General features: G+C 38.9%; 1 protein-coding gene across 1 annotated transcript; it reads right to left on the bottom strand.

The window, feature by feature from the left end:
- Window positions 1–472: 472 nt before the first annotated feature.
- Window positions 473–21,821, bottom strand: DNAI3 (dynein axonemal intermediate chain 3). Its single transcript, XM_062003818.1, has 23 exons — window positions 21,746–21,821; window positions 21,194–21,329; window positions 19,844–19,882; window positions 16,265–16,446; window positions 15,852–15,956; window positions 15,054–15,209; window positions 13,405–13,604; window positions 13,004–13,120; window positions 12,134–12,324; window positions 11,445–11,569; window positions 11,269–11,358; window positions 10,753–10,842; window positions 9,961–10,089; window positions 8,035–8,108; window positions 6,494–6,638; window positions 5,868–5,955; window positions 4,829–4,956; window positions 3,943–4,006; window positions 3,401–3,531; window positions 2,342–2,546; window positions 1,865–1,956; window positions 1,133–1,248; window positions 473–557 (listed from the first exon to the last, which is right to left on the bottom strand). The coding sequence occupies exons 2-23, from the start codon at window positions 21,309–21,311 to the stop codon at window positions 551–553; spliced, it is 2,592 nt and encodes an 863-aa protein (XP_061859802.1). The 5' UTR covers window positions 21,312–21,329; window positions 21,746–21,821; the 3' UTR covers window positions 473–550.
- Window positions 21,822–27,990: the final 6,169 nt, after the last annotated feature.

Below are 27,990 nucleotides of genomic sequence, written 5' to 3'. Positions count from 1 at the left end.
CATTGTAGTAATCTTCTTGGGATAAATCCTCTTGTTGCAGTGATGGCCACTTCTCTTCCCTGCTATAATCCAAGTGACTGCACATGCTCTTTGGGGAAACAATTGCATGTTGAAATTTTAGTGGATAGAATAAAGCTAGCTAATGATGAAATCTTCATTGTAAAAATACCTTGTTCCTATGCTTAATGAGCTGCAATGGCTCTGTGATTTATAAGAGCAAATCAGGGTCTGGTTTTGGTTTTTAAATCCCTTAGGTGAGAGCGGAGCATTATTTAAATAGATAGACTATTTGTTATAACTGTATTAAGGAAAGATGGTGTGGAAAGTGTGTACAAACCAGTGGTTCTCTAACCACATTGTGAGCAAACAGATAATGAAACAATCTGTAACTGCAAGGTGTTTTATTTCTGAAGCTAGACATGTTTGCTGAAATAAAAAGCTTGCAGGTTGCTTAAAGGTGATCATGAGCTCTACACATCTGGTGAGGAAAGTATTTCTTCTCCCTTGACTTTAGTATAGTCTGTATTTTCTTGTTCCTTCATCTCTGTAGTCACACTCTGAAGGAAAAACACATACCATGCAATGCACTGTTAAGCTTTGAAACCTGTCTACAACCCCATTGCTCTCCAGTGGGCAGGATCCGTGCTATCACAAATTAATGAGAATAGGCATCACCTAGGGCTACATTAACTGAATTGTCATTTCCTTGGTTGATTAGCTGGTATTATTAAACCATTTTCCAAAGAATGGGTAGGCAAAATCCTCAAGAGAATAAAGAATGGAAGGCTGGAGTATCTTCTCACTTGAAAGAGCAATCTTTCTAGGGAAGTTGCCAAATGTAACTTTTTGAAAGAGCAACTGATGTTAAAATGAACATGGTCGTTAATAGTCCTTAAATGTCCACAGGCTCTAATGCTCTTGCAGGAGTTTCACTTGACCAAGAGCTGAATTGTGTGAAGTAGGACCTTTTATTCCACTCCTAAGAACTCTAACTATGAACTGAGGATCTGCTAAGCTACTCTGATTATGTCCATCCTGATTTTTACAAATACTGTGGGATATCCTTCCTAGCAAAGCATTTTAAAGACCCAAAGAAACAAAGTCAGTTTTCTTAAATCCGAGTATAGCATACTGTTTCCTCTGTCTTTGCCTCCAGCTCCATTTCAGTTCCCTTTTGGCTTGAGACTTTTCTTCACAGTACTTCAGATATTTGACTTCTCTTTCAAAAAAATCAAGTACATTGGCCTCCTATTAAACAATGACAAACAAGGGTCATTACACATTGTGGATCCACAATCTTCTCCAGACTAAACAGCCCCAGTTCCCACAGCCTTTCCTCATAATGAAGATGTTCCAGTCCCCTGATCATCTTGGTGACCCTGTGCTAGACTCTCTCCAGCAGTTCCCCCTCGCTCTCCGAACTGGACACAGGACTCCAGATGAGGCCTCACCAGGGCAGAGTAGGAGGGAGGGAGTGTTGTAAAAATAACAGACTAGGTAGCAGGCAAGAGTGCTAGACTGGATGAGAACTCCTGATCCCTGGGAGATGGGGGAAAAGAACAACTCAAAATTATGTGGAAATAAAAAGAAATTAAATGTGTGTTCATTGTCCTTGTGGCGCTTTGGTACAGAGAGTCTTTATTTCAAAAGAGAAAGAATGAGTGGGAATGTTAGAAGCAGTTTGCAAAATGTGCTTTAACTAAGCTAGAGCCAGATACTGATGGGTGAATGACAGTACCAAACAGTACAGGTGATCTTTGGAGAATGTGGCCCTACTGATGACTAAGTTTTTCCAAGAAAGCCTGTTTCTGTGTTGGGGGTTTTGGGATAAGGTGTCACAGAGATTACAAAAGTTCTTACCAACCTCATTGCTGGAAGGGTGACTTAGTGTCTGACAGATTTCCAAAACGTGCAGTGCTCCAAGGTCATCAGAAACAGCTAAAAAATTTTGCTTTGCTGAAAGATATTTAACATAAAAACCTATAAATGATCTAAATTGCAACAGTAACACATACTTCCACCCAAAAATGAGCTACAGAAGGCTCATTGTTGTTGTGGTCTCTGTTGTGTTTTGCCCTGCAGCAGAAAGGCAGCCTTACCACTCTTGTTTCCTAACAAATTAAATTCCCTTTAAAGTTTATACTTTTTCAAACTTAAAATAGATCCTTTCAGTAGCTTTATGTTGTGTTAGTACACTTAGAACTGATGTATGCATTGTTGTACATACAATGCAGGGATAAGTTAGTGGAAGTATGTCCTTCTGTAAGATTATCTGTAACAACGTTATTGTGCCTTGGGGTCATGGGCCATGCACAGTAAAATGCAATCACCATCCACGTACGTGAGGCAATCCAGGGGCTGATGCAAGTGATCCGTGATGTGGAGATGTTCTGGGTATGAGATGGCTCATGAGTTTTCTTCAGTAAGTCCCATATATCTATATTTCCATCATTTCTGGCAATGAAGAAAACTCCTGGTCTTGTTAAGGACCAGTGTCCTGCAGTGTATCTTCCTGCAGAGCAGCTCCACTGAAGGATTGGTCTGTACTTAATTTTTTGGGGGAAACAAGTGCAAGATAAGACACAGCAATCCAACAGTACTATCTATTCACTGCTTAAAACCTTCTATCATTTGACTGAGGGGAGATCTTATTAACATTTACAAATATCTAAAGGGTGGGTGTCAGGAGGTTGGGGCATCCCTTTTTTCTATGGCATCTAGCAACAGGACAAGGGGTGATGGGATGAAGCTGGAACACAAAAAGTTTAATTTAAATATAAGAAAAAACTATTTCACTGTTCAGATGAGGGAGCCCTGGCACAGGCTGCCCAGGGAAGGTGTAGAGTCTCCTTCCTTGGAGGTCTTCAAGATCCGCCTGGACATGTTCCTATGCGACCTGATCTAGGTTGACCTGCTTCTGCAGGGAGGTTAGACTAGATGATCTCTAAAGGTCCTTTCCAACCCCTACCATTCTGTGATTTGAGAACATTCACAATTTAAATGATCCTATTACAGAAATCATAGCAATATCCAAATTTTTCATGTGGTAAAAAGACTGTATGCTAAATGTGAGTTCTTCAGACACATTGGCTTTTCCATCAGTTTCTCTAGCAGCAGAAATAATTTGTTGAGAAGCCACAGCTTGTACAAGATTGCATTTAAAGAATGTCACTTCATTCTTTTTCTGCAGAAGGCAAGCTTACAAAGCTGTTTCTAAAATAGTTTTCTGATGTGAAGAAAATGGAAAAGCTTTTCCCATACCTAATTTATTTCTAATCTCTGAAGCTTTGTGACATACAAATATGTCTGAAAATACAGTCTCTGAGGCTGAGTTCTGTCTTGTATGTCTATCAATTATGTTCAAGTAACTTACTGTATCCCTTGTGTTCAGGTAACTTACTGTATCCCTTTCTTTCCAAATGGCAAAATTCCGGCCTCCAATGCTTAGAACTATGTCTTGAAAAAACGGAGATCTCTGGAGAGTGTTGATAGTTTCAGTGTGGATGGTGTATTTCTGACTGTGCTCCTGACCTAATGGAATGAAAAAGGCAATTGATTGTAACTAGTGCTTTAGTTATCATCTTCACAGCGAGAGTTATGTGGGGAGAAACAAGTGCAGGATCCAGTACAGGTTTCAGAGATATTAAGCTCATTTTTTCGCTCATGAGGTATGGGAACTGGAATTACTGCAAACCTTGTTACTTCCATGGTATGTGCCAATAGGTATATATCGATGCACCTGTGATACTGGGGAGGGTTTTTACTGTGCTGTTATGACAGCCTAACTATTTGCACTTTAGAGGGTGTACTGCTAAAGCCTGGTGTTATCAGTGAGACAGACTATTATAGCAGACAAGCAAGAAAAGACAGAGTATAGTTGCAAATACCTTAAGTTTAGTAATATATTAAGGTTTAAACAGGTATTGAGAAACTGGAACTTACTAACAGGTTTTGCTGTGTCATTATCAATTTCTATTTTCCAGTCAGAGTGAACAATTTCTCCATCCTGTGATGCCAGAAAAAAACCAAGTAAGTGCTAATATTAGAGCTTGGTGGCTTACATCAAAGTGACTTGTTTTTAAGCTGTGACTTTTCTTAAGTATAACCACTGTTAAATATGTTCTGAGTAAAGGAAAACCTAAATTTGCAGACAGTGACTGAAAAAACACTAAGATTTTGATCACTGTTTCCCAGTGATGTATCACTAAACCAGCTTTACTTTACCATGATGGATGTAGGCAGTCCTTCCTGCAAAATTAGGTGCATGTTTTTTACAGTTCATGCCTTCGGGAAAAGGTGACTGGAAGCAAGAAGGGAGTTAGAAGCCAAATTTTCATTTGCATGCGAGCTCAAAACTGGGAAAGGTTTTGGAATGTTAGATCCATGGGATAGGTAGAGGGCTGAATAGTTGAAACTTCCTAAAGCTGTGAGGGAAACTGTAGCATAAAATTTTCACCTGATACCTGGGAAGACACTAAAAAAACTCCCAAACAATGACCAATCTTTTCTAGATTCTGGAATAAGGAAACACTGTTTGGTTCCTGGCAGCCTGTAGTGAAGCTCTATATATTTTACAATTGTCTTTTAATTCTGCTCTTGATGTGAGGGTCCACAGTCTACCAAATACTGGGGGCTTATTACTGCTTTAAGCACATGGCTAAATGCATTAAAATGAGAGTGGAGTGTGTCACATCTGCAAATCTCCTTAGTTCACACCTGAAGATAACATGCCAGCCCAAACACTTGTGAAAACATTGTTATTCAATTGTTCAGTCTTTCAGATATCATCAATTAATGTTTTCATTAGTAATCTCTTATTTTCACTCACTTCAGTTCCAATGAAGAAGCTGGTGGAGATATTTTCTAGCACTTTCAGATTTTTACTTGAAGTGCTCATCTCTGTGTATGAGCTGTCTCTGGTGGGTGCTTCTGGTGTGTGCAGAGATCGCACCTTCTCTGGGAAAAGATACAGATACAGCTGTTTATTATACACTGGAATTTGTCAGACCAAGCAATTCCTTTGTCTTACAAAAGTAGTTCCTGAATAAGGGGAATTTCAAGAGAGAGATGAAAAAGGACTGTCAATTAAAGCAGCAGTTTTGCAGGTTAACTCTTTCCTGGTGGAATCTCCCCATTGCTGCAGCTGCTCTGAGTCGTGCTCCCCATACCCAGATAGCTGCACCATTCTGCTCTCTGCTGGTTTCACACAGCATCAGTGCCTATGGAAACTGCCCCTGTGCATCCACCTGAGCAGCTGAGTCCTGGAGCTTCAGGGAGTGGCACAACCTGCCTCTGCAGCCTGTGCTGTGATTCTGCTCAACTGTCAGGAAGGTGTTTTCTGGCAGGGTTTGCAGTCCCTCTCTCAGGTAGTCCAACTCTTGGGCTACCAGGGTATCACCTTGCAGAATGATCAGTGGTGTGTCCCTACTGCAAAGAACCATAAGAAGAATTGATCTGCTACAGAAAATGAAATGCTAACTTCATGTTCTGTAGTGAAGAGCAACACCTCTTTCCAAAGCACTACAGAAATACCTACAACATCTACTGTTACTCCAGGATTATTTCTGTGAACTAGGTGTTCTGTAAGAGATGAAAAGAACATATTGTTTCAGGGATAAAGAGAATGGACTGGGGACTTGCTTGGGCTGTTAAGTGAAACCTGGCAGAGATATGAAACTGCTCTTTTTGTATTCAATGTATGTATGTTCATTCAATAATTGTATGCTGCACTTACAATACTAGCATATTTAAGAAACCATTTTTTTTCCTGGATACATCATTTTGCTGCTCAGCTTTCATTATACATACACTGAAATGTAAGCTTATTGAAAACACTTTCCCCCAATAAGGTGTAACAAAAATATTACCTGAGGTTTTGTAGTGATAATGCAGCTCCCTTAAACTAATTCTGACAGGACCACATTCTGTGTTGGAATCACTTTCACCCAGATTTATCTGTTCAGACAAAAATGCATTAGCTAACTCCTTTTGTCAGATCTTTGAGGTACAAGGCTAAATGACTTTTTCCTGTAATGGAACAGGTCTTTTCAGTTTGTAATGTGTTATGTTCCACAAAGAGCATTTGCTGCCTCACATTCAGGCACATAAATCTAAACCTGTGGTTCCTCTTGTGTTATTCTTTTCCTGTAAGGGTTTTGCCATGTTTCTAGAAAAACACCCATGTTTCACAGTTTGGGACCCACTGAGGTGGCCAGCACAGTGGCTGGAAAGGCTGCCAGGAACTTACACTATGAATACGACTACTTTTGCACCTGCTGTCCTTTTGAAGAGGCAGTCATGCTGTTTCTTTTGAGTTAGCTTTTCAAAATTACTGAAGTTTCAGAGGAACATTCAAGTCCTTCATTTCATAATCAGAAGGAAATTCATAAGGAAGTCACAATTTGCTGGGAAAATTAAAGAGCTGGGAAGCAAAATAATACATTCCTATGGATGTAATTGATCCTTCCTTCAGTTCTATATTTGTGTACAGTACCTTTATGAGAGGTTTCCAGCAGAGATCCAGTGGCTTAGTAGCTGGAACATCACAAGGGATATAAAAACCTCCCTCCTGTTTTACTGTCTCGCATGAAGTTTGTTCAGGAAGCTTGGTAGCTGGAATATCCCAAAATAATACTGAGCTGCAAAATGATTGTATAATATTATTTCCTGGTTTGTTTTCAAAGTGAGAAGCAGTTTTCCCTACGTTTTAAAGTTGGAGGGTTTTTTCTAGCCTTTCATCTCCAAACTTTAGATAGCAACAGAGACTCTGAAGCAGATAAATCCTAGATACTTAACTGCTGCTTTTGTAAATGGTGCCACGTGTTCCTTTATTCACAATGTCTTTGGTTGTTAACTATATCAAAGCAGCCAGATAGCATTCACACAGATTGCTTGTGGAAAGTTACTGGGTGAAGTTACTGGCACTGTTTGGGTGAAATTCCTGGAGGCTGAGACAACTGGACAGAACTCTGTAGCAGGTCATCTAGTAATCCAAATGGAACCTTAGTTCCAGTTCTTGTGTGTACCAGTCTATCTGGGGACATTCGAGGCAAAGGGTCCCACTCGCTTGAAACTGTCATCTCATTGGGATTTTCAGGCTTATGATTGTTCCTGTTGCTCTACTCTGGACATTCATTCACAGATTTGATATAGACAGTGATGGTCTTCCTCATTGCTGCACGTCTTTCCTTTTTCTAACAGGAGTTACTCGGGGGCCTGTGCTCTTCAAAGATGACAATACAGAGACTTCCCTACCCTTACTTTAGCTGAATACTTTTTAATTTGGAGTCCTGTTGTGTGAGTAATTGAAATTCTTTCTTCCATGTGCATTACTTGCATTACACTGCAAACTTACTAATAACAGTATTTGCAATCATTCATCTATGTTTATTTTTTAAAGTCTCTGAATTTGATTGGGGAAAATAATTTTGTGTCATAAACAACTGTTGCTCTCTCTGCCCCTCCTTTTGATGTAACTAGCAAATACATGGTTGACCCCAGCCATGCAGCCTTGAAGCCTTATTAAATCTTTTGCCATCATGAAAGCTCAACATTTATTTCCATTTTTGTATTCTGGCCCCTTGCCAGTCTTTCACCCAGGATAATATTTGGTCATAGCCATCAGGACTATTCAGTCCACAAAAGAAGAGATCCATATAGTGTAATTTTACCAGCTAAGTTGCTAACTTTAGTTTACAGTATTTCTGTGGCCTCAAAATCTTCAACAGCTTTTTGGGGAAGTCTCATAATTGATGTTAAGTGTGGGGGTGTGGTTCCCCAGGCCAAAGCATGTGTGAACAACACTATTACAATATACACAGAATATAAATGTTTTTCATTAAATGAACCCTTAATGCCATTAACTGTAAGGGGCTTAACTGGCCACGAATGTCTTGTGCTTGTCTTACAGAGTTTCAGCTGTTCAGGGTTGGCTGATAGGAAGCCAGAAGTATGCCAGTTAAATCATGGAGTATGCTTCATTAATCTTTCCAAAGGAAACTGGAAGACATCTTGTAGAATACATATTATATATACCAATCAGGGGAGCAGGTTACAAGCTGCACGCAGATTTCAGCTCTGTTTTCTGAAGCAGCGCTCATTTGGTTGTCCTGAAAAGAAGAGTAATGATAATTACAGGGGGAGAAGATGATGAACAAAAAAATATACTCTGCTAAGTAAGTACTTCGGTATATAGAATGGGCTTCTAGAAATGAAATCCCTGCTGCTGCTTTGGTAAGGTTTGAAAATCAGGGCTTATTAACTTGCAGTTACAACACTGAGCTATTTTACAAATGTACTTCAAGTGAACTGATACCTGCTTTGCTGGCTGAACACCTAAAATTCTCAGTTAAGTCAGCAGGATAAATACTTGCTGGCAGCACTGCATGTCAGGCCTGCCTTAGGTTGCCATGTTTGTAACCTTTTTTTATCTAGCTTAACTAAAGAGCAAATCAGTGCAGAAATTCATCTTGAATAGTTTAGTGTGAGTGATATCTCTTTGCCAAGTTTACACCCTGGGCCACGTCTCTTAAACTATCATTTGGCTACACCAGACTGTAGGGGGGTAGAGGTGCATTCAAAGTTTAATGATTAATAGTTTAGTTTGTGTATGTGAGGTTTTGCAGATTTTATGGTGCTTGTAATTTACCAAGTAGTCATTTTATACCAAATCTAATATATTCAGAAAAATCAAGGAAGGGTTTTGGGGAGGAATAAGTGATTATAAGCTGTGCCCTGATCAAATATAATTTCCAGCATATGCAAACTATGTATATTGTGGCTAAAACTTTACTTTTCAACCATGCAGCAAAGTTTCAGCTACACTTTTTTTTTTAAGGCCAAATCCTAGTCTTATTTTTATGCATGAGTTACCTGCCTGGCAAAATGGTCATCTCAAAGTGGAATTAGGTCCTGGATATTTTTTCATTGATATGTAAATCATAAACTGTTGATTTTATGCCCTGTGCCATAAAAACTGAAATGCCTTGCAAAGGCTGACACACTTTCCATGTTTACATAACAAAAAGTATGTCCTAGTACTTTTTTGCTAAATGTTGACACAGTGTTTCCTTTGTTTTGATCAAACATGGGTTTCCTGTATCTGTTATCCCAGATGAATGTGAAAACAGCTTTCTGAGCCTAAACCTTAGCAAAAAAATCCCCAACAAAAACCACAACAGCTTTCTGATAACCAATCCTATTCTTAATGTTTTACATCTGGTAGCACTTAGTATCCATGGGTACCATTGTAACATAATTTCATAACAATCAGCTTTCTTTTTATGATGTATCTGCACCCTTTTCCTCACTTGTCTGGTAGTGTTGCTAAGGTCTACTATGAAGTCTTAAACATTCATTCTCAAAAATTATTGATATATTAATTTTAAAGATCTCAGTTTTCTTACCCTTGACCTGCTTTTCTACTGTCATTATTTTGCAGTTGACTACATTTGTGTTTCAAATGGATTTGGGCAGCCATTTGCAATCCTAAGTGTGATGCAGTTTAAAAACCATCAGAGAAAATTTAAGTTTCGGGTAGGCAGGCAGCACCTGAAAGAATTAAGGTAACTGCAGTAACAGCATTCTTGGGTGACTAACTGTTTAGGCAATTGAAATTAGGCCTCTGAATTCTTGGTGGCAAGCTTGATTGCTAATAGTAGAAATCCAGTGTATTTTAGTTATAGAAGGCTTGTCATAACTTTGAATTACAATTTTCAGTAAACCTACAGCCATTTTTTTCCAGTATGAGCAGATTTGTATCAGACTGAGAACACAGCACAGCTGTAATGCACAACAAACAGGATGAGTGGTGGCAGATTATTTAATGTTTAGAAAATGTAATGAGAAATAATGAAGGCTTCTACAGATAACTGAGTCTTGAATATTTTGAGTTTACACTGTGATTTCTGAGGTAATAGATTATGAACAAATATAAAGAAGGAAAGTGATTTTTACACTCACCTTAGAATAATCTGGCAGCCAATATATGTCTGTTACTGGCTTTTTATGACTGTGTTGTATGGAAGAGACTGCACAGTATCTCACTAGGGGTGGCTCTGTGCTACTTTGCTCGACTTGCATAGGTGATGGCTAGAAATGTTTCAAAAAGAGGTATCTTAGTGTCATTCCAAAATACAATAGTAGCCCTGTTAAAGAAAAAAGTTACTGTACAAAATGTTAATGCTTCACATGTTTCAGATCAATGTGTAGAACTTTGAGATCTAGTACCTTCTTTTCGGAAAAAAAGCCCAGAAAGGTCTTTGGATATGAAGCTCTAAAAAGAATTTCAATGTGTCTCCACAAGCACACACACATCCACTTATCAGCTCCTCCTCTGCTCTTAGATCTCACTTCTCCATATCCCCTCTATACTCTCCTTCCAGTCAAATCTGCTTCTCATCTTCCAAGCTACCTTTTTTCTGTCCATAGATTTCCAGAATAATTTTCAGTATTGCATTCAGCAACAAATGCTGTATGTATGCGACAGGCATCATAAGGCAAGAGTCCAGTTCATGTTGGTGCCTATTAAAGAACAGTGTTATTGAAGCCCGAGTCTGCAGTAAAATGCAGTAAAGCTATTAAGACAGACTAATCGGATGGAAATTATATTGTGATAATGGGTTTATTTAACAAACTCATCAGCTTTCTTATCCCTTCTAGTCTTTCATTGCAAAGATTATCTGCTCCTCTGAACCAGGACACCTTTACAGTCCTATAGATGTACTGCAATGTATTTAGAATGGAAGCATTCACCATATTAACAGCTGTTATCTTGATTCCATCAGCATCAGTTTGGGCATTTTGCAGCTTTTGTTCATGTTGAGAAATATCCAACAGTACAACCTACAGTGAGAAATTATTGTATTATGAATTACTTCATCCTTTATATTAATGTGCATTTAAAAAATACAATTCATGGAGGTTTGGGGAAAAATAAGAAATTAGCTCTCTGCACTGAAATTATGAAGTCTTTAGATTATTGCCTGGTGCACTCAGTTGAGAGGCTACACTCATCTCAACAACAACAACAACAGAGTCTTTACAGATTGACCTATTTATCAGCACTACAAAGAAGTGTCATGCAGTAGTGGCTCAGCTTTGGAATAACCAGGCATAACTTCAGTACAGGATCAGAGAATTTCTGAGACTCTATGACATCTGTCTTGTGACAGTGTGTGCTACTATGGATGTTGAGTACATCACCCTTATTGTTGTACTGTAAGAAAATATAGAAATATCCAATGTTGTTGTTGAACTGAGAATTACCACCTGTCCATTGATGCAGCCACCAGCAATGACATTTGGATCACTTGGACTGAACTGAAAGCAGTGAATATCTTCAGGACATTCCAACATTAACTAGAAGGAGGAAAAACAAAGTAGTTGAGAAATAAAGTCAGACTGGTTTGTTGTTCTCTTGTTATTTAAAAATCCTGATTAAATACCTGAGGGTGGAGAGGGTCAAAAAAACTCCAAAAAACTATTACTGTCTGCTGCAGCAATGATTTATCAGAAAGGTTAGCTTGCTCTTCATCAGGGAGCTGCTGTCTTGCTGACACTGCTATAATTCCTGATCAAGAGCGACAGAAAAGACAATTCAAGTTTCAACATGCTGTTAATTATTTGAAGTGATAACTTCTGACTACAATGCAAAAACCCCCAAACAGCCAACCATGTATTTATAGCTTTCTTTTTACAGAGCAACTTTGAGGAAATTATTTTTGTGAAATAATTTAACATTAAGTAACAGTGAGTCATAGAACCGAAGCATCGGGATAAAATTCAGCTTTTTGCTACTACTCCTTAACGGTGTAATGCTGCACCTGAAATGATGTGACAGGCACTATGATGTGGCCAACCATCACAAAACTAAATCTTTAGTAGCTGGAGGAATTTCCTGCACAGGTTGCAGAGTTGGCTGTTAGTGTGCTGTGCAGCTAGGACATCGTAGTGGGTTAGTGTGCTGTGCAGATAGGACATTGTAGTGGGTTTGTGTGGGCAGGTTTTGGTAGCGGGGGGCTACAGGTGTGGCTTCTTTGAGAAACTGCTGGTAGTTTTATGAGAGATGCATCTTTTCTAGCTGTCACATAATACATGTCATTCAAGTCTCAAATGAGTATTTTAACAGCATTACCATAAATGGTTGGATGCCAGCAAACACAGCTAATAATTCTGTCCTTGAGATAGCGCAGACCTGTAAATGACCGGTATGCTCCAAGATAAACGTCTGGCTTGCCACCAGAACTGCATTCATCTTCTGCTAGGGCCTTCCAGTCATCAAAAAAAGCATTCATGATTTCATTTTGCTGCAGTGCAATTTCCATTCTGTTTTGTGAAAAGAACAGTTAGACTTTCAGTAATCCAGATGTGACTGCTCAGTAGCGGGGTCACAGACATTTCTGTAAGGAGGCAGCTTTCGTTTGACACAAAATCATGACCACAGCAGTGAAGAAAACAAAGTATTTATTTCTCAGTGATGCATCACTGTAAGGAACCCCTCTTCCATTGAAATATAAATAACTAATTGTGCCAAGAATTTAACTCTAGTTCAGTGTGGACCAAGTATAGTGAAGTTGTCCAATTCTTGTGCAAAAAGTGTCAGTAAGTGGGGTTTGTTTCATAACTAAGGGCTATAGGGCTCTACTTTTGCTTTTTGGTATAAGTCTCTGCTTGAGTGAGCAACATTTGAAAGACCAGCTTTGCAGCTTGTTCAGAAAGATGTATCACTATCAACTTTAACAGTTCTCATATATATTTACACCAACATCAGATTTATATAGCATTGGCTTCATGTTAATCTGTGTAGAAATAAATATGAAGTGAATATCTGTTAATATAAAAATAATAAAAGGAAAAAAACCCCAAAACAATATACAGAAAGAAATAAAACAAAAAACCCCAAATGTTATTTGACCAGACCAATGGTCCACTCAGATAAGAGTTCTTGTTTGTATTCTATATTACTTCAGGTAGCCTTTAATGTGTGTTGCTGCAGTAATTTTACCTTAAATGAACTGATGTAAGAAATTCTTTCAGCTTTTTAGATGACAGTCTCTCCTCTTTCTCTTCATTTGACAACTGTCTAGGAAAATACTGTGTGGCTGCATTTTTTGGATAGGTCCTAACCAATAGGGAACAAATTGGAATGTGAGTAAGTATAGAAACAATTTCAAAGATAGAAACACATATAATGTATAAAATTAAAAGCTAAGTATATTCATGGCTTTTCAGAAACTCCTTCGAAAAGAGTGGAAAAGGAAAGATGAGAAGAGAGCATCCCATTCTGTTCTCTCAACCTCTTTGCATCTGACTAACTCCAGAAGAGTTAATTTACAAAACTTTAGTTAAGATCACAAACAGAGCATAGCTTAACAAATCAGCTGGTAAATATTTTCCTGCACTTACCATTTTGTCTGAGTGGCAACTTCTTTTACTTTTGGAACTGTTTGTAAGCCCACATCTTTTTCAAGCATGTTAATACTGAAAGCTTTGTCCTCATAGGGCGTGCATTCAACGTAACCGTCTTTGACGTGTGAAGCATTGCGGTCAGTAAATGTGATGGGTGTGCCAAACTTTCTGCGCACTCGAGAAATCATGTACTTAATCTGGAAAAGACAGTTCTGTAGTTAGCAGAGGAGAGAGAAAGTTTTTGAAAGATTATCCATAAAAGGTCAGCATTCATGTAACTGTAGATCTAGTTCTATTGCTGACTTCTGTGCCGACTTTACTTCTATTTCTGCATTTTGAAATCCTCAAGAGCTTATATAAAGAACCTCCTGAAAATCAATCTCTCCATTAAAGGAGCAGTTTTGATGACACATGAATTAGAACATGTAATTCTCTTATCCTGCTAGTATTAATACAAAATATTACCTAAATGCAACTTCTTCTTTTGCAAATTGAAACCTGTCTGCTGTTACTTATGTAGGTTCTTTATATATTCTGGGTAGAGACCAAACCAGATGCCTTCTTCCTTCCTAGCTCTCACTATAAGAAAACTCATCACTGAGATTTTTGTGGATGTTCTTTTGGGTGCTTTTCTCTCCTTAGGCACTGCAAGGGAAACTGAAATACCCCACCCAAAGCTGATAATTGCACTAACAGGGAAGTTAGGTCTTAGAAGTCCCACAAAGAGAGGCAGGTGCTTGATTTCAGGCAGAGTATTGCTTTGTCTTGGATTCCTACACAGGTATTCCTTTCCATGACCTCCCACAGAACTGGGAAGGAATGTAGGCTGAGAATATTTCTGAGTAGACCTTGCCAGCAAAGGAGACTACAGAACATTGAGACTGTGAATATGGGTTGAATTTAGTGACTGTGAATAAGCTTTAGGACAATGAGACAACTTTTTAAGTATAAGCAAGATGTCCAGTTGGTGGGAACTGTCAAAACTTAGCCAGTCTTCCCTGGACAGGGATTTGGGTATTGACTAAAAATCACTGATGGGCAGTTAGATACCTGAAGATATTTGTGCTCCACACATCACAAGTTAGGTGACAGCCATGAATGGATGTGCTTTTTGAATGTATAATTTTCTCAGTATGATCTGTAGGTGTAGTTAATCAAATGGGTCCTTCTGGAAAGTCAGCTTGTAGTAACCAGTATTTGGTAACATTTATTCCGAGGCAGAAAGCTCTTACAAGTCTTTCATGCTACTGAAATGCCATCCTTGTAATGAAACAGAGTTCACTGGGCTCCATGGAAACAGAATTAGGTCCTCAGTGACTCGACTCAATTTGTAATCTGGCCAGATATTAAAATTGAGCAAAAAGTGTCAGAAACACTAATGACCAGATGATTTGGGCTTTGGAACTTACAGCTTAAAAGGTAGATATGTCCAATACAGAGAACAGAGTCGTAACAAAAAAAAGTAAACATCTGCAGTGCTTTCAGTTTTCATGGAAAGTTGTGCTAATTATCTCCCTTTCTAGTCCTTGTGAAAGACCCCAAGAAAAACCAGAATTGCAGTTTTCAGTTTTCTAAAGGTTTTTTAAAGAAACTTAAATTTGGTTTTGTGATATTTGTTTGACTGAGCAACATCTGTTGATTCTGACCTTTGTAACTCTGTCTTTAACAGATTCTTCTTCAACTTCCTTTTCGCTGCCAAGAGAAACCCAAGGTTTGGGGACAGGAGGTTTGTAAGGCTGGACTTCCAGATCTTCCTCTCTGTTTTCTTCTTCTTTCTCTTCTTCTTGTGCAGTTTCTGGAGGCTGTGACATCAAACAGTGTGAAATACAGATTTTCCAAAAATTTGTTACTGAGATGTAAGGATGAACTAGAAACCCAGTTTTCAGTCCTTATTCACACATTCTGTGCTTTTATCTAAAAGCAGTAAGTGTGGCCACACAATGCCCCTGGTTAGGTCTCATTCATTCATTTGTGCATTAGAATTTTCCAGTAAACACTACATATATAAGTACTGCAGAGAGACTGTTGTCTTGTAAACAAACCCGTTATAGAAAAAGAATTTATAGTGATTTTGTATATTAGATCCTCCTGCCCGGAGCTGCAAATTGTTTTTCTATTAGTTGTTGCTTCTTCCAATGCTGGGTGATGTCTTACTTCTTGGCAGAGGAAATTAATGCTTATGATAAAAATGCAGCAATGGGGGTTTTACTGGCCCTCTGAATTAAAATGCAAACATCCAATTCCGTCATTCTCACTACAGAAGATATTTTTACAGTGATACATGTATTATTTCATTATCAGATTAATCTTTAGAGAAACATTCTGCCATACCAAGCACGTAGATGCTTACAAATACAATACCATTCCTGAAGTATATGTTTGAGACAAGATGCTGAAATATTCATAGATGTAAGGAAGCTATAGTATACTTGGGATTTTCTTACCTTCAGAAGGTTTTCCTTGGCTTCCTCAGAAGCAACAAGGTAAAAATTCTGTCCATACTGGAACTTTGCATCAAAAACTACCAAAAGTTCTTCCTCTGGATATTCCTATTAAAATGAGAATTAAAACTGGATTAGGGGAATCCACAGTATGTGTTGCTCTGCTAGTTCACAGAATCAAACTCTGTAATATTTATGTTACTTTTAAGCATATTTTCAATCTGAAGTTAGTGAAAAAAAAGAAGTGCATGGTAAGCCATGAGAAACTTTGAGCTGACAGTAGTCCGTGACCTATAGCATTTGGATATTACAGCATTGGTTATTTACATGGTCAAACAAGGACAGACCTTATCATTAAAGGAATATATACTCTGAGAGCATGAAGTCTTAAAGCGAGAATGAAAGAAGCTACATACTAGGACAACTTTTTTGACAGGGTGAAAATCAGAAACTGCATCTCTTGTTTTCAGGTCCTGAATGATGTCATCTTTTTTAATGAGTTTGAAACAATTTTCTTCTGTGACATCTTCTTCAACTCGGCAATTAAAAATTTCCTGGGTCTCTGTAGTGAAAGCTAAAGGAAAGATTTCTGGGTGGCCTATGGAAAAAAGCAAGATTGCATGATAAATTCACAGGGTTATTTAAACATAAATATATACCTTAATAACTCTGGGTTTTTACTATTTCCCAAAGGACTGTGCCTTTGAATCTCACAGCTTAGTTTTTGGTATTTGGAAGGTGTGGAATACAAATGACGTTTTGTTAATCTTGGAAAAGCCTCTACCTAACATTTCCTACTTAAGGAATATGGTATTCCCAGCATGATCTTTTTTCCCCCTCTTGATCAACAGATGGTTAAAAGTTTTAGTGAAGAGTCATTAAGGGACTGTTTTTAATACATTAAGGACACAATTGTGTGGCTCTGATTTAAGAGAGCCCTTGAATCAATATATTCTAGTCCTTCCCTGGAGAGCAATGCTGTATTAAACCAATGTTCACTCTAAACAAGGTTTCACTACCATCCCAAATAAGGATGCTTTTCTGATTTTGAACTTTCATCTTCCTCTCATCCAGTTCAGAGTGCAGGTGAATCTGTTTGTCAACTAATGGGTGAGACTAAAGCAGTGGCACCCAGATTCAAGCCAGATACTAGACTTTATTTTCAGATTTGCTGGAGAATATGTAACTGTCATTTCCTATGCATGTGACTTCTGCTAGGTTCCTTCATATTAATTCAGAACAAGAGACCTATTTATTATCCTACCTCTGGCATTGTTATCTTCATTCCTTTTAGTGAGGCTGGGTGCAGTTAGATATCCTAGTAACCGGGTTTTGCACTCAGTCTAAAGATAATATACAGCGCTTCCTGTTAAATGGATGTCAGCTGTATGTAGGTAACACTTGTCCTTCCCTATGGTCTATTTCAGCCAGAAATTACATGTTCTGCCTCCTTGCTTACAAAACAGACAAAAATAACTATAGGCTCAGCTAAGTCCCTGTCCAAGGGACTCTTCTCTGCAACACTGCCATGCTAGCAGACTCATGCTCTGTGTCTCAGCTGCAATAGTAAGAGCATTCTTCATGAAAGCCACTATACTTCTGTCCAAGAAGGCTAGTAGGCATTCACTTTGAATGTTCATCTTTTTGATAAACTGGGCAGTGGAAAAAGGTTTAGGAACATGTCTACATAGGATTTTAATGTACTGAAATGGGCTGGCTTTTGTGAAAATAGCTGGTAATTTCCCACTTTGTTTCAGTTTATTTTCTTTGTTTGTAATTTAATATTTTATCTTAATTCACAGACTTTGTGATATTTTTCTCCTTGTGTGTTCTTTAACTTAAAGTTGAGATATCATAATTTTGAATTTTGACCAGCTGGCTCATCATGTTTGAGAAGCCATCTCTAACCTAAGCCAACAAGAACTGACAAAACAATAAATCCTTCTTAATCTCTGTCATCCAGGAAGCTAAATCTCTGCATAAGCCTATCACATAATACACAATGCTCAATGAATATGACATTTATCCTTTAAAATCTTTCAGTGCTGCTACTCTACTGCACCTGCTCTGTTGCAGTCATCACTAAACTTTGTGACACACATGATGCTTCTGGCATAACCTGCATTAAAAAGTATGTTTAATTTGGCATTTAGTACATTTATAAGTACCACAGTTTTCAGAGTTGGTAATGTGACTAGAGCAATTATGTGGGCTGGAGCCTCAAGAAAATTTATAAACACAGTTTGCTGATTGAGATTTTTTTTTCCCCAGAAGATTATTCCCATAACTGAAAGAAATTGAAGTAAACCCAAACAATTATGTTTTTCAAGAAGCTCGTTATTTTTTAAATGCTGAATCATGTATGCAGCTCAGTTCACAAATGCTAATGCTACAAACAGTCTTTTCACAGAGATATAAGTTTCAATGTCAAATGGAAGAGTACAAGCATGCATTAAAGTTAAGCAAAAATACAATAGATGTCACTACAAGAAGGAGCAGAGTAGGACAGATCCTGTTTTCTTCACTGTTCTATTGCTGTAGGTCCAATTGTAAAACAAAGTAATGACCAGAATTAAAATATGTACATATTTTTGTCTAAAAGAATACAATTCTGTATTATAGAATTCCATATAAGAACAGATTCTCTGCTATAGGATTGATAATATAGATTCAGTATTATGACAAACAGCTGATATGGGTTTTCTTACCATTATGAACGTTTTTATTGAATGCTGCTTCCCAGCAAAGTGTATTTAGCATCTAATAACAGGTTTTACATTGTGTCCAAAGAGTAAACTGTACCCATATCATTTGAAACAGTCTACAGTTCTTAAGTGTTACGAGAGCTTTGCAAAGGACCGAAAAGCTCTAAGAGAAATCAAGAACATTTGCAGATCTTATGCTGAGGAGATACCATGCAAATGGTTTAAATCTTGCTTAGAGTCTGCATGGAACGGCATTTTTTCCTGTTTTTAGCAACATGTTTCTAGCAAGTTTAGATATTAAGGCTTCTAACCTTGTTTGCCACTAGATGGAGGTAAAATTCTCTCTTACTGTCAAAACTGTCGCCAAGAACACAGTAAACACAATTTTAAAAGGACCATTTTCATCCTCTGAGGGATCACTTATCATCCATTTTCATTAATTGCAGCTTACCCATTTCGGTGAAGCTAATCAGAGTTTACTTCCACACATGTGCTCACAGGATTATGTACAAAGACAACTGATTTATCATTTCTTTCAAAATTACACCTGGTTTGTCTATTTGCCACATTATGTTTCAGCTTTTAGTAGTAACAGCTGTACTGTTAAAATTAAGAAGATAACCTTTTGGGCTGGTCTTGGAAACCGTGGATAAATTTTACATTGATAGCAATCTAAATTATATCCACTTACATAAACCTCCACAAATCAGGTCAGAAGGAAAATCTATGTAGCGGTGTAACAAACGTGAAAATTATTTGGCATTTAAGATAAAGTATATATTTCAATTCAAATAATTACATGGTTTAGCTTATAAAACTGCATTTTTCTTGCTTATAAACCAAGAGAATTGCTTGATATTTTATGATGCTGAAATTGCAGGGTTTTCTTTCTACAAAGGAAAAGACATCAGAGTCTATTGATAACTCCAAATAAAAACCCCAAATCACCTTCTCTTTGGATTCAGTGATTTGACAAAGAGAAAAGATTTTAAAAATACTGAAAAGAATTTATTTAAATTACTTAACTATTACAAAATACAAATATTTTTACCCTATATTTGTTGTAATGCCTTTTATTTCCCCTTATCCCAACTCCTCTCAACCCAAGATAAACAAAGTCTTCTACAAACCCATAGTTGTTTCAGTGTTCCTTGCTGCACTGCCTGCTCCTCAGAGACTGGTACTGTAACTGCTACTGTAATAGCTGCATTTCTTCATAGTTTCTAACTTTTCCCATTTATTTAAGTATTCCAAACTATTATTTTAAAGCCCAATCATCATAGCACTTACCTATATGAGCCGCAGAAAGATCAACTTCATCTTTTTTACCTGAAATATAACAACATGATGTTATCAGTAATTTTTTTCTTCCTAACAAAGTAACTGTCTTTTCCTTGTTAGGGTAATGTTTAATGTAATTACACATGTAAAACTAAACTGTCCAGAGGGGAAAAAAACCCCCAACTAATTACTAGTCAGTTCAAATTTAACATGAGAAATATGTGAAGCCTTTTAGAACAGGTCTGTATCTTAAACAGCTGTTAAACCATTTTGCAACTATAAAGGTTTAAAACTCATTTTGAGCAAGAGAGAAGCAGTAAGAAATTTGTCATCTTCTAGTGCACATTGTTTCCATGGTTGAAAAGGGCACTCACTGACTGCTACCAGATATCTGCCTGGGGCAAATACCAATTAAATCCTGTATTGTAAAAAGGAGATGTATGGGCAAGGCTTGCTAATGTTAGGCAACAGCAGAACTGGGAGGTGTGCAGGGAGGAGCAGACATGAGTCCCCTCTGACAGTGGAGAGGTGGGCAGGCTTGCTCTGGGTGGCAGGGTGCTGCAGGAGCTGGACTTTCTTCAGCTCCTGAAAGAGGGTCTGAAACCTCACAGCGAGGTAGGACAGGAAGAGTTTGCACTGATTGATGTGCAGAATATTCAGTGGAGCTATTAATCAGATGGAAGGGGAAACGTAAGCAACTTCAGGAAGGTGGCTCTCATGCAGAAATAAATCCATGAAACAAAACAAACAAAACCCAAGCACGAGTACATTCCCACCTTTTCTGAGAACGTGCGTGAATCACTGGAGAAAATATTTGTTTCTAGCAAAGGTTTATTAGCATTACACTTCATTAGCTATACACTTTATAAATGACACAAATGATACAGTATCTCAGCACATCTCAAAAAAACCCAATAAAATGCACCACAACTTTGGAGACTTTGGTGTATTTTTAAGCTCTATTAATTGCACCTTTACTGTGTGGTCCTGAGCACTTTAACTCCTTCTCCTGTGGACACCTCTTTGCCTGATGCTTTCTCCCTGGGCTGCTAACTCATGTGAATCTCCCCACTTAATATGTACTGTTCCTCTCAGTTTCCCATTCAATACTGTTATTTTATTATGACACCACAAACTATTAAATCAAAACTACCAAGGCAAAGCATAATTATTGCAATGAAGCTTTGTTATGTTCCATTTAGTTGGAAAACCATGATCAGCAATTGCAAATCTCTGTTATTTACATGGAATAGCACATTCTAATTTATCTCATGTTTCTTTAAATGCCCCAAATAATTAAGGTAGCTGTCATGTGAGACCAGATTACTGCATGTTTCATTGCTGCTGTACTTTACATACCAAGCTGTGTTTGTTTTCGTTTAGAAGAGTCCTTAGATTTTTTTCCACCTTTCTGTTTCTTTGCTGAGGTTTTTGGAGCTTTCAGTGAGGTCTTGCCAGATGAGAGTTTTTTTGACATTTTTTTTTCCAGATTTCTCTAGAGGAAGACACATGTCATCAAGAAATTTTAAACAGACAATGAAATGCACCAGGTATGAGTGAAAATTGGGTTCATGACTTTATGTAGTTTATCATTATAGTAATATTTTCATATGCAGCCAAAGGTATGTTCCATCATTTAAAATCCTAAACTGGAAATACTTCTGTGTAGGGTGATTAAGTATGGAAACTGATTATCCAAAACAATGAAAGGTTAAATTGGGACAGGGGTTTCCCTTACAGAAAGCTGAGCACCTGAGCTACAGTGGGAAGACCATTGGAGAAAATTCTGCAGTTGTAAATATTTGTCTCAATGTCCAAAGCATTTCTGTGTTTTTTCGGTTTCCAGTTCATTTTTCAGTGTAACTCTGTGGTGGAAAAACTTGGAAAGAAGCTGTATGCATAATTACTTACAGCAACTGCACAGCTCAGGATGACACTGCATAGAAAGCTACTCTTGTTTCATCCACTCTCTTTCTTCTCAATACCTAGAATGAGAACAGCAGCGTGGGAATGGCTCAGTTCCGTTGCACAGAGCTGCAGTACAACCTGCCCACTGGATGGGCCGGACGGCACAAAACACAGTGCCAGCACCACCGTGTGGAAGGTACACACATGGCAGCCCCCAGAGCTAAACCGGGATGGTCCCAGTCCAGTTAGGAGAGGTACTGAGAATTATTTAATGTTATTAATGAACAGCTAGAGAAGTTCGACTGAAATAAGGACAATGGAACTCTCTGTAGTCTCTCTCTTCTATGTTCCTACTTCTTTTTAAGACTGTAAGCTAACTAAGAGAGGAACCATTTGTTAAAAGTCTACAAAGTACAAACAGTAATTGGATGCTATTATAATTTTAACACTAACAAGAAGCAAGCAGATGCACTTACAGGACAGAAAGAGATGGCACATTCAAAACTGTGTCATAACTATTTCTGATGAACTCTTACAGGAGCTACACAGCTTGTCTGCCTGCAAACGAGAACACATTCACTGTCAAAGTGCTTCAGGTAAAAAGAAGAGTTTATAAAGTGAATATTCTATCTTGAGACTTTCCTAGTGAAAGGCCTAAAATAGTGTGAGCATTAAAACAAGCACACTGTGGCCTGTCCATTTGCAATTTCAGTGAGCATTCTGGTTTTGGGATGGTCTTTCTTTCCCAGGCTGAGAAACAGTGGTTTTCTGTTCTGTAACACAGTTCTCAAATACTCCAGAAGCAAGCAATATAATTATAGCTTCCAATCTGAATTTTAGTTTGGAGATGGCTACTGATGGCAAGATATATGTCACAGATTAGAACTGGTATAGCCTGGGTTTTGGATCTATGTTAACATCCTATGAATTCAAGGTAAATTTTGCTCTGGACTTTAATGGGAACAGAATCTGACACTCCTGTTACAGTTACACATTTTTCATTTTTACTTCAAACATAATAGAAAAATATACTCCATAAATCCTCTTTTCTGTATCATACTAGATCTTGCAGACCTCAGATGACAAGCTGCATCTACAGGGTGTTACTGCATTTCTCTGTTGCTTGATCATTATGGTAAGTACAGACCCTTCATTAATCCATCTGAAGAACTGTAGCAATTTTATCTTCTGCTTTTTCCAAAAAGTAGTGATAGTACCAAGGACAGAGAGCTACTGGAGAGAGTTCAGCACAGGACCACAAAGAAGATGGAGTGGAGTATCTCCCTTATGATGAAAGGCTGAGGGAGATGTGGCTCTTTAGCTTGGAGGAGACTGAGGAGGGATCATATTAGTGTTTACAAATACATAAAGGGCAGGTGTCAGAAGGATGGAGCCAGGCTCTTCTCAGTGATGTCCAATGATAGGACAAGGGGCAATGGGTACAAGCTGGAACATAAGAGGTTCCAAAGAAACAGAAGGAAAAACTTGTTCACTGTGAGGGTGACAGAGCACTGGAACAGGCTGCCCAGAAGGGTTCTTGAGTCTCTCTTCCTGGAGACATTCCAAACATACCTGGACAAATTCCTGTGTGACCTACTCTAGAAGGTCCTGCTCTGGCAGGGGGGTTGGACTGGATGATCTTTCAAGGTTTCTTCCAGCCCTTAAGATTCTGTGAATTCTGGAGCTTTTGTCTTGCAAGGAATGATGTTTTTGGAAGGTTAAGAACCCCCACAAGTTACGTATAATGAATGCAAAGAGAACGTTAAGAGTTTTTTCTGCCAACATTCTTACAGTCTTTTTGTCAAATACAGGACTAAAAACACTGACAAGATATTTATATCTAACATTTAATATATGTTCCCAGTTACAGCCTGTTAAAGGAGCCTCTAGGCTGAACAATGTGCTTAGTTTACAGTCCTGAAACACGGCTACCTAACTTGAGTGTATGTCAATTCAGATGGTTAAAAGAGGCAAATTTTCCCTTAGATAAAACAAAAGCGCAAAGCTGTTTCTTATCCATCTCCTTGTATGTTATGGAAAAAAAGAAAAAAGTGGCCCATTTTATTAATAGATTCTGTGACTACCCTAATTTGAAACCAACCTTGATGCCTCTGGATAAGAGAGACAGCCCTCCAGGATGAGAGGAGGCACCAGCTGTTTTAGAAATTAGTTGAAGGACAGTATGAACCATCTCATATATATTACAGTCACATTGTCTTACTTCACCATTTTCTATTTATACACTGAAAGAAAGCCAGTCTGGAAATTTTGAGTTCTTTCTTCTCAGTAACCTAAACCTTAAGTCACATGAATAGAGGAAACACTGAGAGGGCTGAGATAAGTCACATGCCTATGTTTAGTACACTAACTTGTAACATCCCTTTCCTTTTTACTGACTTCAAGAATATTCTACCTACAAAAAGTTAAAACTCTTTAAAATTGTTCCCCAGTGATGCACTTCCTCCTCCTTTACTGAAGGAATCAGGTGTAGAGGCAGACATAGCACTGTAAGAACAGTGCTGGGGAAGGCAGTGTTGCTGACCGAGTGTATGTGGATGTGCATATGTTAATATAAAAAGAGTCTTCACCAGCAAGGAGATAGAAAAGTACAAAGTAATTATCTCCTTCTCCGGCCTCCCTAAAACCATATCACATTTGCCTGTTTGTCATCCTGTGGGCATAGGATTGTCAGGGGTTAGGAAATATGTGAGGCCTCCAAAGAAAGCAAAGGCAAAACTTCTAAAAGCTTCCCTGAAAGCATAATCAAGCCCATGGCCATTTACAAAGTGTGTATGCTAAGCTCTTTTTTCCCACTGGATTACTTTTACTAGCCCCTAGGTCTTCCCTGCAGGAAACCAACGTGCATTGACAACCTGAAAACAGGTACTGAAGAGCAGCATTTTGCATTCCACCTCTTAAAAAAAAGAACTAAATGAACATAAATCCTAATGGTTCTTAATGTGTAAGATAAAACCTACTGTTTTCAGAGGTTACCTCTTACTTCAGGAGGTTGTATTTTCCACTCCATGAATTTTATGCACAAAGTACCAAATCCCACCAAGAAAACACGTCAAAAAAATGGTGTCTATATTAGAGGACTGTCTGAAAATATGACAAAAAGGTAATTTCATGAATCTGTGGTTAGTTCCTATCCTCTTAGGGATATTTCTACATTGCTTATTTAAAAGGGCTGTAATATGTGTATTTGTCCAGAAACATACCAAAGTATTATGCCTTTTTATTAATGCTTACATAAATCCATGATTCAATGATAGAGAAGAGGTTGAAAACAACATTAAAATGGACAAAACTTGAAAAATTTAAGAGTGCAAAACCTACAAAACAGAATAGCTCTTGAAACCTAATTCTCAGAAACATTGCCATATATATTTTTTTTTAATTAGGCAATGTATTACATTAAAAACTCATTAAGTATGTTCAGTCTAATATTTCAGCAATTTTTCTGTGGAACACAGTGTTACATTATTTAACTAGTAAAGCCCAAATAAATATTTGTCAATTTGGCTTGACAGTTTCGTAGCCTAGTTTATAAAGAGATGGCTGTGATATTTTGAAGGTCAGGCTCAAGAGAAAAAATAAGACCAGAGTGTTCTAACAATTTAATATACTGAAACATTTACATTTCTAAACCCAGTCTATGAAGTTGCTAGGTACTGTAAAACAGGGGACGGTTAATTAGCTATCAGTGCTACAAAAGATGCTGTCTGAAGTGAGGACGCGATGATTAATTTGTTGCCCAACTGAATAATTTAAGGCCAAGCCTATGTGCATTACTAATTTAGGACTGTAATTTACTACAATTTGGAATGACAGAAGAATTGAATGTTCTTGGATTTGACAAAAGCACTACAAGGAAATGATAAAAAAAAGGTGCTATTGGGTTTTTTGTTGTTGTTGTGTAACTATCAAGCTAAAAATCACATTTCTGTCTGTAAACATTTAGGAACTTGTTAAAAAGACCATCTTGAGAATGACTCAATCTCTCCAGAAATTCACATAGAATTAAATTTATTTTACTTTGCTCTATACAGAGAGCAAATAATACAAACACATAAAGTTTGTATTATTAATAACACTTGTGCATATTGGACACACCTTCATTGTATGAGTTGTAGGGAGTAAAGCTCAATTTTTGGCAACTGCCAAATCATCTCAACGTATGAATAGTTCTATTGGAATGCACGTGATTTCACACACAAAAGGTCTCATGAAACTAGGCCTACCAACAAAAACCACAGGCTCTGGGATAATAAGTACAATAGGCATAAAATTAGGTTAAGAATGAATAAGAAAGGCATGGAGAACAAAGTGGAAAACTTCATTAAAACAGTGAAGAATACTGTGTTCTGTTTCTTCCTTCCATTCAACGAGGAACAGAATAGAATTGGAAAAGGTTAAAAAAAGAGAAGGCAGCGTGGATGATCAAAGATACATGTATTGTACTAGGAATAAACAATTACTCTTTTTAGCCTGGGCAAGACAAGACTGAAAAGGGTATGATAGGTCAGTAAAATCATGAGAGACCTGGAGAAAGTGACCAGGGAATGATTATTCACAGTCTTTCGTAATGTCAGATCTAGCTGGTATCACATGAGCTTACCAAAGGACAGACTAAAAACCAACAGAAGGAGTGCAGAAGTATTTCATTGCAAAATAGGTAGTTGAATTATGGAGCATTCTGCCTGTGGACAGGAGAGCTGCCACAAGTGCACAATTTCAAAAAGCCAACATGGCAAACTGACAGATGAAAACTGAGGGGTACTAAAAGTAATGCTAATATCTCTGGCTATAGAAATGAAGGCATAAATCCAAGAAAAAAAGAGTGTAAAGAGTGAAAGTATGATAATAATGTTGTCCAAGCCTTTTACTGGCCAAGACAACTTCTGGTGTGAGCAAGTGCAGCAGGTCTACATTGCTAAAGCATATTAACAGTTTGGTTGGTAATTAATAATAATAATTGATTAATAAGTTTGATACTTAAGCTATCATAGCGTGATCCTGTCAGGAACCAAACAGTAGCATATGTTGCTTTGTTATGACTTCTGATCTAGAAATTTTATGTTGTGAAGATTTACACTAGATAAGACTTCATCCATTTCTTTTTTTAAGCCAAATAATCGTCAGGTCTTTGACATGTGTCAGATAGGTTGCTGGAAAACCGCAGTGGGGAAGGGACGGGGACGGGTGGTTTGCAGCAGCACGGGCTCCTTACTGCGGGGCTGAGGCGGTTCTCTCCTCGCTGCGGGGAGGTTCTGCAGCCGCCCGGGGCTGCTCGCTCCCAGCCCTCCAGCCGTCAGCACGGCCGCCCGCGGGGTCCGCCGGCCAACCTCCCCTTCCCGCGGGGCAGGGAGCAGCTGAGGCGCTCCGCACCGCACGGGGCGGGCCGTGGGCTGCTGCCCATGCCGACAAGCCTGTCCCTTGCCGCCCGTTCCCACCGGCGCAGCGAGGCTGTTTTCGCGCTGCTGGGCCCCCTTCGCCGCCAGCCCCTACCTGCGCGTCCCCGGGCCCCGCCGCGTCCCCGGCACCGCGCGGTTGCCGCGGCAACGGGACGCGCCGCGATCGACGCTTCCGACGGGCAATGGGCGCTCTGCTTTCTTGCCCCGCCCTCGCGAGCGGCAGCCGCCATTGGCGGTGCCTCGCGGGAGCTCGGCTTTTCGCAGCCGAACTACGCGCCCCAGCATGCCGTGCGCGGGAGGCCGCCGGCGCCTGGGGCCAGCGGGGAGCAGTGCACGGCGGGGGCTGTAGGCGGCAGCTCGTGGCAGAGCCCTCTGGGGTTCCCCAGCCAGCAGCTGCCAGGCAGCGCTCGGCGCGTCCCCAGCAGGGAAGGAGGGTTGGGTGATTCGATGCGGTTTGGTAGCATGAGCGTTTATGTTCCCCATCTTTCATGTTTTTGGTGCATAAAATAATTTAGTTTGCTTTGCTGCAATGTTAAACAGAGGAGCCCCGGAGTATCTTTCCCTCTGTGTTTGTGGAGCACCCAGTGCTCCAAGGCACGCCCTTGGACTGCCACCATCCACCCTCCTCATGGTAGGCAGGAGGGATCTTTACTGTCTTCTCTTCATCTCTCTACAGCCAGGATGGTCTCTCTTCTAAACTGCCAGCTACTCTCCTTGGTTTTACCTTGTCCTTATGTTATCTTCTCTGTTTATACCACCGCAGCAAGAACTAGGCAGCTAGTGACCCGAGACAGTTATCACAACCCGGGTTTTATCCTGGGCATTACCTCC

Source organism: Colius striatus, chromosome 10 (genome assembly GCF_028858725.1).
Source record: "Colius striatus isolate bColStr4 chromosome 10, bColStr4.1.hap1, whole genome shotgun sequence".
Lineage (NCBI taxonomy): Eukaryota > Metazoa > Chordata > Aves > Coliiformes > Coliidae > Colius > Colius striatus.
Note: the sequence above shows the minus strand (reverse complement) of the source record. Positions and strands in the feature narration are given on the sequence as shown.